The sequence below is a fragment of the Apteryx rowi genome, unplaced genomic scaffold, assembly GCF_003343035.1.
Source record: "Apteryx rowi isolate R43461 unplaced genomic scaffold, aptRow1 scaffold_62, whole genome shotgun sequence".
Taxonomy (NCBI): domain Eukaryota; kingdom Metazoa; phylum Chordata; class Aves; order Apterygiformes; family Apterygidae; genus Apteryx; species Apteryx rowi.
In genome coordinates, this window is record NW_020450894.1 from 1,743,636 (window position 1) to 1,764,422 (window position 20,787).

The 20,787-nt window shown below is 36.8% G+C and overlaps 1 protein-coding gene across 5 annotated transcripts in view; it reads right to left on the reverse strand.

The window, feature by feature from the left end:
• The window catches only part of KDM7A (lysine demethylase 7A), a 67,951-nt gene that overhangs the window by 40,317 nt on the left and 6,847 nt on the right, over nt 1-20,787 (reverse strand). For 3 of the 5 annotated variants that reach the window (XR_003256356.1, XM_026083860.1, XM_026083859.1), the window contains exon 2: nt 2,070-2,155. Coding sequence is in view for 3 of the 5 variants with exons in the window: in XM_026083860.1 (XP_025939645.1) it covers nt 2,070-2,155 (86 nt within the window). In the remaining 2 variants the exon portion in view is untranslated. Of the gene's footprint in view, nt 1-1,214; nt 1,258-2,069; nt 2,156-13,196; nt 13,321-20,787 lie in introns of those variants that run through there. The other 2 variants (XM_026083862.1, XM_026083861.1) reach the window with 2 other exon arrangements.

Consider the following 20,787-nt stretch of genomic DNA (forward strand, 5'->3'; position numbering starts at 1 on the left):
TTTGTACTACCTTGTTTGATTAGATGGGATTATACACACACATCTGCAGAAATCACAGATATACTTGCCCTCTTAAATGGAACACAGATGAATTTGATTTCTTTCAAAACTCCTTTAGTAGAAAAGATATGACGTGGTAAATAAAAAACACTCTTTGTATTTATATACATAATTTCATATGACTGAAGCACTCTGGAGCATTGCCACAACATTTGAAGTCCTGACACCTTATCAGTCTCTCTCAACATTTAAATAAGTAGATGCCCTAACTGTTCTCAGCTATGCTGTCAGAATCAGGTCTATTATAGTTTGCAACTAATAAAATCCCAGATGAGGACATATTTCAATACATCACCTCTGCTTGAGCTGCTAAATGGTACATCTGAAGCTTCTACTAAATCTAAATGATCTACTCACTTGAGGCAATATGAAGCAATAAGGATAATTTTTACCACAGATTCTTGTCTTTAAAAAGACTTCCAATGCAAAAATCACGCTTATCTCACTTGTCAAGTTGCTAGAGCTAGAAGCCTCTTCATGCAAGAAAGGCTATTTACAGGCATCACGAGGATGGTGAAGCATACTGGTTCTGCCAAATCAAGCAGGGAAAATAAGTTTTAGATTTACTAGGTCTTTTTTTAGTATTCTGAAAGTCCTATGTATTCCCCTTCTACTCATTGCCCTATCCTCCTGTTCCACAGGAAAAACGGTCAGAGAAGTGGAAAAGAATGTAGCTGATATTTGTATTCTGATTTACAGAAGTCACACGCAGATTCTTAACAGATGAAGGCAATCAAAATCCTAAAAACTACAAGCATGTAAAACAGCATTTATCCTACTTTTTAGCTCCTAACCTAAAGGCTGCGAATTTTAAAGGTATTAAGTATAACCTACATATTATACTATACAAGATATTACATCAATAAGGGATACTTTATTACTTCAATCACAATCCACAAGACTAACCAGTTAGGATGCAATTGTTTTAAACTTATTATTTTTAAATGGTAAGGTAAGTTCAGTTTTGAAAAGATTCTAGAACTTAGTCATTGATGACTAATAAATCATTATGTTGTCTTCAACAAAAAAAAACAAACAAAAAAAACATGACCATGACTCAGTGCCTGGAGCACAAGACACAGTGTATGAAGACATTTTTCAGATTTGAACTTAGAAACTTAATTCATTGTTAGATAGGTGAAATGAATTTTTACCTTGCCTCCTTTCGAGAACAGAAGTCATGGGGAAAATCTAGAAGTTGGATAAAGTAGTGTCCTTTCAGTAGTTATGAAAAGACAAAAAAAATGTTAATTTTTTTTTCCTCCAAGAAGTGCAATGTTACCATCTTTCCATTTCAGATCTCTACAGCAAATGTACCTACTGAAAGGAGAACTAAAGAAGGGGTCTCTCTTGCCACTGTATTTGATAGAGTCTTCTGGCAACTGGTAAGACTGCGTAAGAAACTTGATGGAAATATGTTTACATATCAGAAACCTGGAATTCAGAGTTGGATAAGTGACAAGGACATAAACGAAAAAAATGGAGGAAGTTCTAATTCTCAGCTTTCACTGGACTTTTTTTGGCATATACCTACAATTCATCAAGAAAGGTAAGATGGCAAATTCTTACATTTTCTCAAAGTTCTTCAGGCCTTCCTAGGTTTTATAATATTCATGATTAAAATATGCAGTCTCTGGGAACCATCAATTTTTTAAATTATTATTATTTTACTAACATGTAATGTATGCAGGAGGATAAAGCATCACCGTCAGCACTATTTTTTTTTTTTTTTTGGTGAGGATTCCCTAATTTTTGTTCTCTCTCAATCAAGTCCAGATTGTTTTCTTCAAGCTCTGTGTACTTTGATTTCTCTAATCTACAGCTGTGTTTTTTTGATTGTATCTGCACCTCTAGATCAAGGAAAAAAGCTCAAAATTAGTCACACAGAATCAGTACCTGCTAAATGATCAAATTCATCTTCAACGTTCTTCTGAACAGTCTTTTCCAATTGTATATGGAGCCAAAACAGATTATAAGTGTAAAATAAAATTTGAATATCCCATACTTACTTAGAGAAGGTCCATGAAGGATTGCACAGTTGGGACAATGGTATAGATCAATGTCAACAGCATGGTGCTCCTCTACCCCAACACAGCTGCAATAATATTTTTAAAACATTAATGAGAATACATGCAAGCTTTATTTTTTAAGCTAAAGAATAATTAAATCTTAAGTCTTTACCTGAACTTGCTTAGTCTACACAGGCAAATTGTAATCGGATTCCAAATTATATCTTTCAACTCAACTGCTGGGTTGCCACTTAAATTTTGGGTAATAATTTGCTTACCGTTGAACAAAGAATGCCGAATTTTTATAAAAGGAAACAAGAATCAAATTCCTCTAAAAATGAGTCCACAGTATATAACTTTACCCCATACCTCCCAAAATAGCTTTGATCTTAATTACAGGAAACAGGGTACATAAAACAATTCAAGCAATTCCCTTCATAAGAGTGAAGATTAAAAAAAAAGAATGTCTGACATCTAAGTGCTGGCAATTGGTAGGAGACATCACAAAACTTTTGTTCCCCTCCCCATGCATGTTTTCTTTTACATATTGTAAAAAGCAGATATCTGACACATATCCAAGATAAATAATGAATAATGCTTTCATTTTCTCCCTGAAATCTTTGCAATACCAGTAGTAGCTATGTAAGCTACATAAGTGATCACACAAATCACTCTTCAGGAGTGCTGTTTTTGTTTTAAAATAGTAACCAATATTTCAAAGTGCATTTGAGAGATTTAATATTTTCCTGGTGTACATTTTTTCCAGATAAAGCTGTCAAAGTGGGATTTAAGTGGAACATCTTTATAATAGCCATTTCAAAACATCTGCACTGCTCTGTATCTCAATAACACAATGCTAAGGCCAAAAGTTGAAGCAAGTCACAGCAAGTTATTTCCTTTCTTGATACAACAGTACTAAACTGTAGAGGGATAGAAAGGTGGGGGTTTTTAGAGGAAAAAAAAAAAAAAAAAGCCTGGAGAAGTCTCCCTGCTAAAAGGCAGACTGGAGCATGTCAGTGGCTTTGGCACTAGGCTGCTGGGGAAAAGACTTTGTAGCTAAGTAATTTCAAAGCTTCAGTGTTTATGCTGTCATTACACTTTTGATATGAAAGCATTACTTGACTGGATCAGTGTTCAAGCTCTCACATTATTAGAAAGTATTAAACACTTACTGCCAAAACAATATACTGAACAGCTTTGCATTCAAACTGTACCAATGAGCAAGTCAAATCTGAAACCAAAAAGCACTTCTCATGTAACCATCAGTAACAAATACAGTATCCCGAATTCTCTGTAAACGTTCATCTGATTCTTCTACTTCCCCTCCATTTGCAACACAAAGTTTAGAAAGAATATAGGTTTTTACATACTTGCTATTATACGATCTAAATATGAAGCACTGCTGCCAAATGCAGTTCATCACAATTCTTGCAATATTTAATATTTGTTTTTAAGACTCCAGCTACTGGAACTGTTATTACATGCAAATTCAGCTGACATCTAAACAGAAATGAAGGCAGAAGTGCTCTTTAAAAATGCATGTCCCATTTCTTCTTGCTTGTGTTCTCTTTTTATAGAAGAGTGACTCATAATTCTAAATGTTTAAAAATTAACACTCTAAAAGCCCCAAACCAGAAGGCATATTTATATATCTCTGTATACATATAAAATAAACATTTATGTGTATACATGTATATACATACGCATATACCGAGATATGCATGTATCTTTAAGAATCCAAATATTTTAGTTAAGTTTCTAACTTTTGAACAGCTAAAGGTATTTATGTTAGATGATATCTTGCTCAAACTGGTACATTTGTTCAATGAAACAGAGAGCTCTAAGTGAAAATTTCACTTACTCCCTTTACTGCGTTTTCCTTTTGTGTATCTAACACATTCATCATCATCGCAATCAGATCATTTGTTATCTTGCTAACAGTAAGAACTTTACATCAAATACAGCAACAGGACATTCAAGCTTTGACAATTAACTGTTTGTCATATTCTATTTATGAAAGCTAACTTATTGTCTCTTATAGGACATTTCAGATAGCTTGAAGATAAAAGTTCTGTTAAGTATTAAACACTCTCCCTAACTTGATTAATCTCATAGCCTTTTATGAAAGTACTGGGGGCTTTGTGTACACAAACAGCAGGTGATGCCGGAATGGTATTAGAATAGCTGGAATGGCCATTCAGTGAAGAAAGCAAACATTTGCAGTCTACTATTTACGCTCGAAACTCAGAACTAACTGGAAAGGCAAAACAGTAACTGGAAGATACAGCAAGTGGATCTAGCAGCAGATACCTGACTGATGTAAAGGGCAAATGGCGCTCCCGCACTTGCGAGAACAAGCATTGCGAAGGATGCCACAGAGAGCATCAACTGCACGCAGTGCCGTTACAAGCTACTTTCCCGAGACCCCTCTGCAGTGTAAACAGACGAATGTGACAGTAATCATTCTGGCTTCCAACAGGCAATCAGTTAGTGCGCTAACTGTAACTTCGGGCCTCAAGAATCAAAGCAACATCATCAAGAGGTCACAGAGAGCCTGCAAAGTGTTAAAATATTTGCACACAACACTCCCAATCCAGTGGATGTTTTTCTGAATGAAGTTGCATGATCACCCTTCACTCCTCCGTCCATTTTGGTTGAAATGCCTTCAGTATATATTACCTAGTTTCTAAATTACTCCTCTCCTGTAGGGAGGCAGCAGACTAATCCTCAGGAATGGTGAGAAGTTTACAGTATTACAGAATAAAATAAATAAATAAAAATACACTGTAGGAGACTATGCCAGAATACACGTCTCTAATTCTGATCATGAAGGTAGAAGGTCTGAATGGGTCCAGTTTTAGTGAAAATGGTTCTAAAGTAGTAGCAAGCTAGAAAAATTTAGTTAAAAAAAAGACTCCACACTATCAGTCTATGAGTGGTCCAAGTCTCCTTTTCAGTATTAAACCAAAAATAAGATATTGTAACTCCTCAAACTCTTCACTAGATAAAAAAAAAGTTTCCTGCAAGCTCCTGGAAAACACCTTTCTCTGAAGTCTTAAGAACATTTGTCTGCTTACAACGGGGAAAGACGTTTGTAACTTCCCTAAGGTCACTAGCATCAAGGCGAGGTCAGCAAGAGGCAGCAGAAGAACCTGGGAAGTGCTAAGGTAATTGCATACATGAAGCACCTACTGCAGCAAGTGATGAAGTCCCTTCCTACTGCAAGTTGGAGGAATCAATTCTCCAGATTTAAGTTTGATTAAAAGGTGAATATTTTTGTTTTAGTCTGAGCTTTCCATTTGATTATTCAATTTCTATCTATGTAAAAGGAGCAAGTAGTATACCCTATAAATCAAAAACAACCAGAAGAGGCCTAACATATCTGAGAGATACCAATAGACCCTGTTCTTGTGCAAAGAGAAAATAAGGCTTTTTTCGTAGAAAAAAAAAAGAATTCCTGCAGAGCCTGTTCCCTACTGCAGCATTGCTATTCATTTAGAAATTAGTTATCTTGTGTACAGATAATTCAGTATGACAGATTTGGCAATTATTTCACAATTATGCTGGAACACCTGCTAGAAGGGGTTTCCAAAACTCCAAAAACTTGAGAGGAAGCCTTATACCTGAAGACTATGCAGCAGTACATAGTAACCCCCACAAGGCACCTGGCACCTCTTCTCTTCTGCAGCAGCACAATGTTGTTCGTTTAAGCACTGGATACAGGCCAGTCACCAAATAGTCTGCTGCACCTTCAAAATCTAATACCAGCTTGCTCTCAAACCATTCTTGCTATTCCCTTCCCTGCTTCTGATGTTAGCAAGTAGGTCCATAACATTTTAGAGGTTGCTTAACTCTCTCTGTTGATCTAATTGAAAGAATCCCCGATTTAAGAAAAAATCCTAAGCACTCTTGATCTGGCCTTTATTTTTAAAATGTCTGTACAGGGACATGGCTACAGTAAATATACTCTATAATTACATAAAAATAACAAATATAAATGGTAATGATTACACATAGCATTACATAAATTAACAGTTGTTAAGATATGGGTAAAGTTTGGATTCACATTTCCCCAAAATTAATAGTCACAACTGAAAATACTAATGGGCCAGATTATCTGCTATTGGCCAGATATTCCTACCAGGAAATTTCTGAGCTATTTCCTTGTATACCAGGCATATTGAAAATAAATTTTTGAAGACTGAGGGATACAAATAATTCTTGATTGGAGAAAATGGATGGATCATCCCAAAGATGAAAAAATGAACAAATTTGTTGAGAAGCTGGGTCCTACACAGGATGCCAGTCTTCTTGCTTCTGTCTTCTGTTCCTTTCCCCTGCTATTTCAATGCCATAAGCACCTTCTCCACATCTTCCAGTTGCAAGTGTAACATAATCTAACAGACTCTTGCTTATACATAGCCATACTTCTATGTTTCCCACAGTAGCCTCTGCATCCCTCAACACTGGCATGACACTTTGCATCTATAAACTTTACATAGCAGAAGAGGATACGTGATAGGCCATGACGAGAACATCTACTGTTTCTTCAAGAGTTTTGATATTCTTTATGGCTCAAAATTGGGCCAAAAAATTCTGCTTCAAGTCTCTTTCTTACTTTCTTCTTGGGACACAAGAAGTTCAGGCCCAAAGATCTTTAGGTTTTCCACAGTGTGACCTGAATGTCTGACCCATTTGTTGCCATTGTGCAGAAAAAATGCAGGTTCAAGGTTCTTGCTAACGTGTAATTAGGCACAATACCTTGCATCTTGCCCAAGCTTTAAAATTACTAAAAATTATATTTTCCAAGCTCTCCCTATATTCTCCCCAAATAAATATTGTAAAGCAATTCTCCTTTTCCTTCCCTACTCTTCTTTTTCTGCCTTGAGAACTCCATACATCCTCCTCTTCAACCCCACCACTGCATCAGCACCCTCAACCTTTTCTTGCCATGCCTGAGCATGCACTGCAGGCTTTATCTGGCAAAAGGAGAAAAAAGCACACATATCATGACATCCAGTAGGAGAAGATTAACAAAAATCCTGGAAGACAGAGAAATATTAGAGATATTAGAAATATGTTCCCCATTAGCAGGTACACTGGGGTATACACTATTCCCAGGGCTACAGGCACATTTCCTGTTAACTCAGTTCATTTTCTGACAGAGCAGATCCCAAAATTCTTTTTCAATTTCCAGGTGGTCACATAACTGCTGAGAAGATACATGGGCAGCGAGTCTCTACTGTGTCTTAACAGGGATGAGGAAGAGGATATGCAAGTTTTAGAGGTAGCAAAGTAGATAGGAAAGCCTTAATTGCCCCCAAATTGACATCACTACCTCAAGGTACAGTTTCATGTAACATTAAACTTAATGTAGCTGTAGGTTCCTGCTGAGAGGAAAGGTCCCATCCTCTCTCCTCCAACTGTCTGGCCATGGACTTCCATTGTTTTTTTCATCAGATTTAACAATCGGGCGACCACATGACAAGTCAGTTCAGCAAACTAATCCAAAGGAAAATGGGCAAAATACTTTGTGAGAGGTAGGCAAGGTTTTTAGCAAACTTTTCAGTTTACCTACAACAAGGTCTGTAGTCACTACTTCCAGTTCTGCATCTTTTGGGCACGCCAACAAAACCCAAAGTACTATTGCCTTTATTGTCAGAATCAACTAGCAAGATTGCAAGATTCACAAAGAGCAGCTCCTCCTACTCCATCCCTAGAAAGAAAAATGCAGAGAAAAGCATCTTTACCCAGCAAGGGGATGGGGTAAGGAGTCAACTTGGCAGATTTTAAGGAATTTTGGTTAGTCATTAATTCTAGCCTACTCTTTGCAAGTGTCAAAATGATGCCAAGTAAGAAATATTTGCAGGTTAAAACAAAGGAAGTACTAAAGATGTCACTGCCACAACTGATCAGATAGCTCTCAAGCATTTCTGAAGTCACAACAGTCACTCCTTCAGGGAAGATATTGAACTACTTGGTTAGGAATAAAAAGACAAGATCATAGAGTGACAATACTATTCTCAGACTCAATAGACTTTTGCAGAGCAATGGCAGCTTGAAAAATAGAGTTTACTTGAAGGAGAGTCTAAAACCTAAAATAAACAAGGTCAGTCTTAACAACCTGAACCTCAAGTGCCAGCTAGGCAAACATACAGGATTTTTCCTTTTTAAAATGCATGCATTTACATCACAGTAATAAAAACTGACCAAACAATTCAACATGGGGATGCAGAAGGAACCATTAGCCATCTCTTAATCCTCCTATGATAAGCAACATAACAATTCTGGAATGACAGTGATAATAGTAATTTTAAGCTTACAGTGATTTTACTTTGGTGATGAGATAATTTAAAAAGTGAGAAACTTTTATACATCATAGAAGCATACTGCTACATGTTAAAATAAATTCTATATTGGGTATTTTTTCTGTAAACATTTCAGCTTGTATTTTCTCTGTATTTATTCACTTCCCAAAATAAAATACCATTTTAGAAGGAGCTATTCCTATAAACGGATTTCAGATAGATTGCATAAATACATTTAAAAAAGAACAAAAACAGAGTAATGTTTATCTGCAACAAATATTCCCTCTGCCACTATTATCTATTTTCTCCAGAAAAGAATTATATTGTTAGATTTGTACAGAACATATACATGTGGGCCCAACAGTATACATAGTTCTAGTACATATTCACACACACACTCCATTAATCAAGTCCTCAAGGGCAGAAAAATAACCCGTAGAGCCAACTCGCAAAATACTTCAAAATATACTAACTTATTAAAAATTGCATGATCCTACACACATATAAGATATGACCTATTTTGATTTCCAAAGGGTCTTCTAAAGCTCAGACTTTCTGAACCTCCAGAATCAAAATTTCAAGTTTGATAGTTAAAGTTATACTAGTGCTACCTTTGCAGAAGATGCTTTTAATGCCAACACTCAAGCTCATTCTTTCAGTGAGAAAGAAAATCAGTACTAATAGTGTCTCCCTCAAGTAACAAAGCTTTTCACTCACTCAAAGCACAGAGGCTAAAATAAATAAGATCAGTAAGTGACATCTTGTGAAAGAAAGCTCAACTCCAGAGAATGCGTTCTGAAACGGAAACCTAATAGGAAAGTAATGAGCAATGGACCAAAGCTACCAAGTCACAAAATGATACAGGTTCAGTTACAGATAAACAAAACCTTCTAACTACAGTTACAGATAAAGCCATGTATTCAACATAATCATCACGGTACCTGAAACCTCACAAAAAGAGAAGTGAAATCATTATTTGTACATTGATTCTTCCATATTGTAATCCCAGTCTAGTCAGAAAATGAGTTGATATGTTTTTTGAGATTGAACGTGTGCTTTTTCCAAGATCAAGTTTATTAGTTCAATTTCTTCAATTAAGTGAAACTGCTAAAATGGAGAGAAAAGAGACAGGACTGTTACTTTTACATAAATACTTTGACAAGTAAATATTTGGTATAATAAGCATGATCGTATTTCTAAGCATTTGTGTTTGTTAAAAATTACATGGAGAGCTGATTTTATCTATATATAATGAATTTATGTAACTATTAAGAATTTAAGCAAAAAATAAAATGACTGTTCAAACAGCAGCCAAAAAAAGTAACATGCTCAGGAAATCCACAGAGCTTAACATGCAAAAAATGCACACTGAAGGAAAACAACCTTTTCACTACCATATAAGAGTGTCAGGAAGAGACACACAGTCATGCTTAATTCATAACAACATTGGTCATCACAGATTACATGTAGCAGTTTTATGAGACAACTGCTTTTCCTAATAATGATTTCATGACAGGGCAGAGTTAACATCACCAAAGTACTTCTAATGTATTCCTTCTGCTTAGTATCACCCATTAAGTGCATACCCAATTTCTCTCTTCTTCCTATGCAAACTAGGATTTCTACTCTTCTGCAGCTATATTGATCACATCAAGCTGTTTTAAAAGAATGTTAACAATAATTTCTGTCATTGTCCTTTCTAAATCATTGTTTTACAGAAATTAAGGTCAGAAAGGGCCTACATCATTTTGTGTAGATTTTAGCAAAATAAGCTGCATCAAGAAGTTCAGAAAAATAAGATTTAAGTAAACTACAGCAGACCTCAAAACTAAACATGTCAGTGAGAGCAAAGAGAAGCAGAATTTAAAAAGCAGTAGTGCTATTTGAGGCCTTACTTCAGTGTGAAAATGATTACATGAGATAAACCATATGGCATGATTCACTTCCTGGTATCATCCTGGTTTATAGGAAGGAAAGAAAAAAAATCTACATCTATCTGACCTAAAGGAAATTTCTTTAGCACTTTAAAACAAGTAATCAGTGCAACCTTTCACATATGAGCAAAGCACTCTGCTCAGGACTTCAAAAAGATTCGCTGCAGCAGTTCAGACCCCCATCTTCCTCCATTCACATTTTCCCCAGTGTGGTCAGACACACCAAAGAAATGGAGAAACAATAACCCAGTCTTACACTAGGCACGGCATCTTAGCAGAGCTGTAACTGCCATAAGCATGTTAAAGTAAACGAGAGCTATTCTTTCCTTTCCACAACTGACGTACGAAAAAGGATTAGCATTGGACATGAAGTAATTCTAGCAATAATGGAATCCAAATTCCACAGACAAGAATTTTAGTTCTGGTTATAGTATAAAGTTTGTAATTGCTTAGTTTTCCTATTAGGCAGCAAGGTTTTTATGTACACAGAAGAAAACACATATTACTTATCTGGCTCAAAGAGAGAGGGCATTGGAAGGGGAGGAAAGAAGACAGAAATTAACTGATTATGATCCTTACTCCCTACACAGTGACTACAAAGGTTTTCTAGGTCTTTAAGAAAGAGTTTTTCATTATTTTTATCTCTGCTTCAAGACTCCAAGCATGGAAAGTCTCCTACTCCTCTCAGTAAGACATTCCAGTATCTAATCACAGCCCCTGACAGATAACTGCATCTTACACAGTTTGTCTTGTTACAGCTACCAGTCACTGTTACCTTGTTATGACTGTGATTATAAAGTAAAAGCAAACAAACAAAAAAATCCTTATAACCAAACAAACAACCTTACAGCCATAGGAGGGGACCAGTAAGGAATAATACTCTATCTACAATTCTACGCAAAACACAAGAGCTTCAACCCACTCATATCAGCTGCTATAGCTATCTTGAAAGAGACATCTTAACTGAGGGCATGTATGTGGTCATATTCAACCTGAGCACAAACTATTACCCAAAACTGCTACCTAATTCCCCTAATACAAACAAAAATAGGAGGAAGTAGGCTAAGCTCTGCTACAGAGATAACATGAAGGGGGAAAACGGAAGTCAGTATATAAATTCATGAAACCTACACACAGGTACACTTATTCAGGAATAAATCAACTATGTCAACTGTAGTACAGCAAATGAAAGCCATCCCTGTTCCTGAATAAAAACACCCACAATTAAAATTAAATGGGGAAGGGGGGTTGTTTTACATTGTCTGCACACCTTTGCCTTAACTTTCACACTCTTAGCTTATTTGCCTTAACCTTCCTCAGCACCAATTCGTACGCAGGCTCTCACTAATTATTACTCTAAGTATATTAATAAAACACTGGATATGATAAAATTCTAGGAATATTGGAGTCTCAATTTGCTGGACCACGGCCAACATGAATTTTAGTTCTGGTTACAGTTCAAAGCTTCTAAAAGCAACGTATACAGAATACCCATATTAGGGCCTTGGAAGAAGAGGAAAGAAGAGAGGAATTATCTGAATCACCAACAGCTTTTGAAGAGAAACTGAGGTTCAGCCCAAAACTACAAATACATGTTAGGAAGCAATTACACAATATAGCTTGCATTGATCTAACAGCTTGAAGCCACTGGAAGAGGCAGGTTACTCATTCTCTTCCAATACAGCTTCTAGCCAAGCACTGCCCATGCCCGGTCCCTGCCACAGCCCTGGTACTTGCCTAGTTACAAGGTAACCTGCTTTGCTTATCTGACAGAAAGTAACTTAACCATTTTTCTACCTGTTTATTGAGTTAGTTTACAGTCAGACAACTGGCGGAGCCAATCCATATGAGGGAGTGGAACTAGACAACCCAAAGCAAAAGAAATGAGAACTGGGGCTGCCCTTTTCGGTAACAGAAAGCCACTAGACCAGGTCATGCTTATTGGGTAACTTCACCTTCCTTATTCACTAATCTGCTGCTCTGACTTAACGGATAAATTGCCGGTAGCTTGCACAATCAGATTGCAGGGAACATCCTTCCTCGCATCTGAAAAATTGCCTAGAATTTAATCATCTACTCTGCACAACACAGAAAAAGATGTTAAGGCCAAGAGATGCATTTATTGGCATTATAGGCCCTAAGTAAACCAAACTTTTTTGGATAGTATAGCATTCAAGATGGCCTTAGTCTGACCGTCTTTAGGTATACCAATCCCCTTCCTGATGAAATATTTAGTTTAATCATTTCCTTGAGACTAGCTATCTGTCGTTCCAGCAACAAGAATAACTGAGGCAAGTACCAAGCACAGTTATGATTTTATGCCACTAGCAATAAGTCATTCGCCTACAAAACAGTATTTCCAGTAACTCACTAAAGAATAGCAGTAACTGAGCAACAGATCAAAAACCAAACGTGTAACCCAGACAATTCGAAAGCCAAACCACAAATACGGCTTTCCATAATGCAGAAAAAGATCAAAGGGACAAATATGCAGCCTGATTCCTACCACCTAGTTTGAGAGAAGCACGATGACCATCCTGAAGTGTGAAGATATCTACCCTGTCTTAATAAAAGAAATACTACTTGATGGCAGTCTTTTGGAAAACAACCACTCAGACTTGATTTTTTTTTTTTTTTGAGATTGAGTAGAAAATAATAGCAAAATAAATAAACTGAACTACAAAAATGGTTCTGATATACTTACTCACAGGGGTTCCTGAATTCCAGAACTGCCTACACTCAAACCTTACAAAAGCCATTTAATACCATACTCTCAAGTGACAAAACATCTCTAATATTAGATCTTAGGCCAACCAACTCTTTTCAGTGATCTGCATTGCACATTAAAAGCAGTGCTGGATTCATCTGGGAATTTGTTGATATACCTTCAGCTGTTCCATTTCCTTCTCAACAGTCAGAAGTGTTGACTGCTCCTCATCAGTGAAGGGCCTGGACTGCAGCCTCCTCCAGAGCACTAGCTGGTTATTCAGGTTGCCTAATAAAGATGAGCTGTTTAGAAAGATCATGATGCATGGTAAGTACTGTCAGTACTTTGTTATTTTGTGCAATGCAGAGCCTGTAAATCTTTCAACATCCTAAGTAATACTGTTAATAGACAGGATCAGATCATCTTGTTCTCGAGCACTGTGGTAACAAAAGTTTTGGAGGTGAACAGGTGACACAATCCACTATGTTTTCTTAACCTGAGGGGATTGATTAGGAAGCTAAAAATTGTTTTTTAAATTGTGCCCCTTCATTGGGAAATGGTGACAAGCATAATCCAAGAACATGACTTTCAACTAAGAACATAAAGGCAATACCCATTTTTGTCCCCGTATTGTAGCACCAGTAACCACTATTAGCAAGATTTTAAGATTCCGTTACCGCAAATACTTTATCCCTGGGTTACTATATTACTGTTCTGCTATTTATTCAGAATGCAGCAACACCACACCTGGGTTCAGCCTGCTTTAACCTGCCCCTGAAACTGAATGGAGTATTTCACCTAACTGGTCTGGAAACTTCTGAATCAGACTGGTTTTAAAGACCTCCTGAGCCTCCTGTTCGGTAGCCTTAACACTTTCATATTTTTTATTCAGCATTTAGAATCTGTGCAGCTGTATTGGAAATCATATATTATATATATATATATATATATATATACACACACACACATATATACATACACACACACGGGTAAAAAATCTCTACTTGTATGAATTTTCTATTCCCTTCAAAATCCAGCTCATTAAAAATGTCTCCTCCTTTAAGAAAAAAAAAGTCAAAGGCATTTTTAAACTTCTCTGATTGTCAGCTGTATAACTTCCCCCTCCAGAGTACAATCTTTTTCAGACATTACTAAGAAATTGTTTATTAAGCATTTTTGTGCACAGAATAATTTCTGCATCCTTCTAAACATAATATAAAAGAATAGACGATGGCTCCTATAGCTACAAAATACCTTACTTTTAAATACCTTACTTTTATAAGGCCAATACGCTTGCAGTCAATAGCAAGTAGAGACAGTTGCTCCATTTCTGAAGAAATCAGAGAGCAAACTGGCTCATCATCTCCAGCTCTCCATCTTCATTTCAAACGCAGATGGAGTCGTTGATTACATTAATCTCTATTTAAGCTATGATACAAGCAAACTGTCTCAGATACACAGATAATGAGTTTAAATATCAGATGTTACACTGACTGGTTGGCAGAACAGTAAGTACAATAAACTCCTTCAATGAGGTGGATATGGCCCATAATTCAGAGATCTTTATTGGATTCTGAGCTGCCCACAGAGGTCTAGAGACGTACTGGCCAAAAGCGCATCCCTATAGTCCACACAACACCAAGAATTTACTTTTGCACATTATTCTATCTACAGTAATCTAACTGTGCAATCCTCTTCAGATGGAATTAATGGAGCATAGTTATTTTCAGACCACATGGAAATTTCAAATAGTGCAGAACAAAGTTAAGCAGACATACATATGTGTATACATGAAAAGAGTTTGGGGGTTGAATTACATGAGCACTAAGGTTTAACTGTATCTGCATCAATTAATTTTATTCCAGATACAATTTAACATATTGATTTTAATCTAAAGCTCTAAATGGTTCAGGTCCAGGATACTGAGACCAGCTTTGTTATATAGTGAACTAGCCGAAGTCATCTAGGGCGAGCAAATTATTTTGCAAAAGCACAAATTCATTTCTTTTATTCTAGATTTTATATACAAATACTTTGAAAGGTAATCTTTGCTTCACAGTCTGTGCAACTCAGCTCCATTTCTTTTAGGAAGGGAAAAGAAAATTTTACCTAGGTATCTCTCAAGCATATGTATATATGGTTCTTAAAAAGCCCTCTTTTTCTTCATTATGGGCAAAATACAGATAACATTAGAACAAGAAAGCACACAGGAAAATGAAGTAAGGAAGCAAAAGATTTGCTGCAAAAGATCCTCAGAAAATGAGTACAGACACAGTTCCTGTTTATAGAAAAATTATGGGAGACATTACAGTTCAGTTATTGTGAAAAACACAGAATTAGTTCTTCAGGATAACCAGCAGAAATGGCTCAAATTTTGCCTGTTTTTGTGAGAGAAGACAGGAAGTCTGCTGAAGAGCAACACGTCCAAATATTTTATTTTGGATGTCAGTACCACAAGCAGTGATTAAATGAAAATGTGTTGATATGAATTAGGGAAATTACGTCTTTACGATTCAAGAGTGAAAGTACACCCTCTTATAGGCCTTAGGCTTTGTCTGCATGGGAGAACTGCATCATTTAGATTAAAATGTTCATTAAACCAAACTTTTGGGGTTTAATTTGGGTCTATCACTACACTGATGTAAATCTGGTTTAAACCAAAAATAAGACTACCAGAGGTCTTTTGCTCCACATCAGTTATTACTAAGTGGGTTAGTTAAAATAGCATGTACAATGGGGTTTAGCCTTGGCATAAACAGTTGTAAGGAATGAATACTTTCAAGTCCAGAATAGAGAAGGGGCACATTGCAAGAACAGAGGAAAAGGATATGTCTACATAAGGGTATTAGGGCAATATCCAAATAAGGGATGTAGGCCCCTAAAGACTACCTAAATTCAGAACTGTAATCTAAACCCTTTTTATTTGAAGGGCATCAGACCACAGAGGTACCTAACACACCTAGCATCTCACTGTTTGACCCTAAAAATTCCAAACACACCGTCTATTCTGCTTTCCCAGCACACTCAGCCAGTCACCCAAATTCCCTGGCGTCTAAGCTAACAGGCCAGCACAGCTGCCACACCTTCGCAGGATCCAACACCAAACAACAGAGCTTTATCTTGGAGTGGGGAGGGAAGAAGTTTTGTTTTTCAAATGACATGGCAGCAGCGCTCACTTGGGTTGCGAGGCTCAAACTCACGGGTCCAAAGGGAATGCTAATCTGCAGGCTATTTTTTAGGTAAAGACATTCTTCACCTCCCCACTTAGTGTTCTACGCTGCAGGAAAAAAAAACAGAAACACAAACACAATGGGGCCAGAGAGAATGCAACATAACCAGATGTAACCTTCTGGTTCGGGCACTCAAGACGTGGTCAAAATTATTCTGAGTCTCTGCTCCTGCCACTTGTGAATAAACACATACAATGAACATATCTTACAGCACAAGCTTTTCCAGGTCCTAAGATATACTAACACTTTTTATTTACCTTATTTAATATTGCTTCCTACAGGAATAGAAGAGGCCATCCCCTGACTATGAATGCACCTGCTTTAAAAAAGAAGATAGGACAAAACTATCCATATCTCTAATGATTCCAGGAACTGGCAAGAAGGGTTTTACGTTTGTCTAAAACTGACTCATAGCTGGCCTACCTTTTGGAGTAAAAGTAACACCTAACTGCGGTCACTTTTCTGGTTTGAAGGTGGCAGTGATGTTTTGCTTTTCTCTAGTACCTCTACTAACATAATCAAACGGCTCCAAAAAGGCTTTTCCCAAATAATTAGCAAAAACTAGTAAATGCTTCACATGAGAACCAACCCAAGCCTCTGCCACGAGTGTCTCCTAGATACAGCTTTAGAGGTCAATGATCTCTAATGAACCTTTAATGAGTTCAATGATTCACTGAATGCAAAATACTAAGCCATTATCTTACTCTTCGATTACAGAAGAAAAGTTTATTTATCAGTTTGTATTACACAGCACTGGCTATGAAGCCAGACACAATTAAAAATGCTTAGAAAAAATAATCAGGCTATTTGAAGACTGACAATTCCCCAACCTTACAACAATATAATTAGTACTGTATCAATTTAAATACATGTAGAGTTAGCTTTCAAAAAAACAAAACAAAAAATCCAGTTTTTACTTTTAGCAATTTGTACTACACAGTTAGATAAGACTTCAAGTTGTATATTTAAACTGTATATTTAGAGACAGAAAAAAAGATTTAAGATTGGACAAGATGCAATTGATTCAGGTTAGATTTCACTCAGAGAAAAATATATTTTTTAGAAAGCTGTATTTTTAAATTAATGTAATGTTGAGCATCACTTATTTTCTGCACACCATAAACTGGTTTCCATCAAATCAAGTATGACTCGTGGATCTGTATCCGCATCAACAAGCCTACTAGCTACACTAGAAGATGAACCTTCCACGCTTGACTGAGAGTGATCATTCATGGCAGCAGACATTTTAGCAGAGAGGCTTTTTCCACTGACACCAAAATAAGGTTCAAATTCAAAACTCCAAACTCTTGCAGTACAAGATAATATTCTCCAAGTATCCTTCACTCTATTATCCGTTTCCATCTGCACTGTCTCCAGATCACACTCCTGTCCTCTCTCCATCCAGTTCTTCACCTGTAAGACTGTTTCCTCTTCCTCTATGCTGCTTACTCCCTTTGTAGATACCCGATGAGAAATTAAAAATTTCCTCGTCTCAGTTCTGATTTTTCACCACCTTAACACCTGTTCCAATACCGGTTTCCTTGTGTCTGGAATAGACTTCTGAAAAGAAAGCATTTATTTTACTCCTAGCCTCTTGGCATACAGTCAATAAGAATTTCCAACAGTCATCATTTAAAGATTTACAATTCTTCCAAATGTGTATTTTTACTAAGGTAGACATGACACTTGGCAGGCATATAAAAGGACAGAGAAAGTTTTCCCAACAAAAACCTTAATCCAAAGTACCATGCTGCACAAACATCATAGAAAGTTGCTGAATTTCCCAGAGGCTCAGAGTAAGGCATATATTCACAATGAAAAGAGTCCAATCTTCTCAGGTTGGCATCATCAGTAAACAAACAGAATTTTAATAGACTGCATTAACCAGCAATCCACTATAAAACACGTTTGCCTGTTTAGCCTTCTACTTCTGTCTCCAAATTCCCAATTAACCATAAGAAAAATATCACAGAAAAATGAAGTATCATTCAAAAAACTATACTAATATCATGCGTTATAAACAACACACTGTATTTTACTAATGCTATACTGGGATGGTGTGGAAGACTGCAGATGGAAGCTTCCCTGCTTCAAGCTGCTACGTGATCTGCAAGTGACTCTGTGGGAATTTTCCATATAGTTTGTATTGGGAACAGACTTCAAGTACTGCAGGGATCTGTCCACTTCTTTTCTTACCATAAATCTGCAGAGACTAGTAAGAAATGCATTGAAATTCACTCTTAGATACATGGTACAAATATATCATGCCCATTTCATGTAATTTTAGTCCAGACAAACAAGATGTTTGTTCAGAATCATTTCACTGATCATCCAACCACACCAAAAGGCTAAAACTTTATTACCCCGATTTTTACTAGTTTTTCATAATTTTGTCTCCTTTCCTTGCCTCCTCACCCCACATACATCGCAGTTTAAGACTGTGTGCAGCATCAAAGACAAAATGGAATTAGATACACTGCTAGCCTACAAAAGCTAAAGATTTGCTTTACATTCGGCAGGACTCAAACTTCACAGCCAATCAAGTCAGACACATCCATTGATGTTCACATGCTAGAAAAAAGAAATGGCACAAGAGTACTAATGTGCAATAACAGGATTGTGGAGTTACCTCAGATCTAATCCTTCACGTAAGAAAATAGTTTGGGGAGAAAGAGCACTTGCATAAGGCATGCATCTACCTTTTTGACAAGTGGGTAGTATCACCTCAGATTAAGTCACCAAGCATTGTCACCAAGAGTAGTGATACTTCCTTTCATCAATAAACAAGACTTCAGTCTCTCATAGTAGTGAATTTATTTAGTATCCAGTACCAGAATAAACTAGAAATAAGAGTTTCATTCTTACACAAAGTATAGGGTTTGTGGGTTTTCTGATCAGCCAATAAAGTTATTGCCACACTCAAATAAAGGCCAGCAAATGGAATGCACAGTACATTTTCATTTTGCAATGCTAGTGGAGACATCACTGACAAAATTAGAATTTGGACTTGCTAATAAGCTGTAACAGCAAGAGATAGCATTTGGAAGAGTACTTAAGAGTTATATCTTCACTTCAGAAAAATTCTGATCTACTCAGATGTTACTCTCAACTCCAGTTCATACCTAAATCTTTCTTATCGGAATTTCATGATGCTTTAAGTCACAAGCCAGCTAACCATGTTGGAAGTGTAAGCTACATACAGCTAAGGCACTGCTTTCTACTCAGCTGAATAAGACACTCACTTTGTAGTGAGGATGCAGACGAAATCACTCAGTATTAACAGCTGCCCAATTCTTCCTTAGCAAGAATAAAAATAACATTCTAATTTCTCCTATGTTCCTTGCAATACATCAGAGCAGCATGTTTTACCACAAAGCTAAAAGATTCAAAATGATGTTCCTGTAGGTACTAGCAATTCACACAGGAGAGCATAGCATCAGAGGCAGCAAGTGGCTGCTCACATTTGCATCACGTTGATGTGTTCTCAGTGCAGACAAATACTGCAGTGAGAACTTAACTTGAGATTTAACAGACTACACAAACACACCATTTCTGGTAATACAGTTTTGGGCCTATCTTACAATAAGCAATATAGCACCAAGAAATGCCTAGGACAGCATACCCAGGCTCAATGCTGTGGCATGCCAATCCAGCACACCATCATGAAATAGAAAGGAAAAACATTATCCTGAGAGGCAGACTGGAAACATTTGCCTGGGCACAGTGTTATATCAGTGTGGCTCCCCTGCTTTTGGCACTATTTCTAGAGCCCATGTACTGCACTCCACTGCTCACAGATCTGCCCATTAGTACAGCTGAAAGCTGTACATAAGTTCTGCAGCGCCTTGTTTCCCTTCCGCTTGCTCTTGACACTGGGTTTTGCAAGTCAACAGCATGATGTAATCCTCTAGTGAAGAGATCTGAACATCTTTGTTATTGGAACTAAACTAGAAATCTATTCCTTGGGCAAGCCAACCGGAAGTACTATTGGGTAATTAGATACAGCAATTTCTTTGGTTGCTTTTCAATTACCCAATTTGGTGTTTGTTTATAGGCCCTAGAACATCAAAATCCAAAAGGAAGATGTCAGTTCGTTCAGGAAATATTGCCTGGTAACTGGCAAGAATGATGTACATCTCATCAATCCTATATCCTCAATATCAAAGACTTAATTTCTCAGAATGTCACCATTCCTTGCACTCATTTTCCTGAACAGTGCTTTAAGAGCCTTTAAGTGAATAAAGCATTAATGTAAATGGAACGAACATAATTAAATGAAATGAATTTGCCAGGCTAGCTACAATGTCAGCTGAGAGTTTCAAATGAAAATAAATAGATTTCATACCACAATGTATTAAAAATTTAGAACAGTCATATTCACTCCAGTTGGCTTTTAAGATAGAAAGATGTGGGAGGGTTTTAGGAAAGCTTCTTGCTTTTGTGGCAAACATCAACATTTATGCCTGCCTGAGAAACAATGAACTCAACATTTTCAAAAAGAAAGACCAATTTTAAAGTCTTCTTTAGTTAATGCTGAAG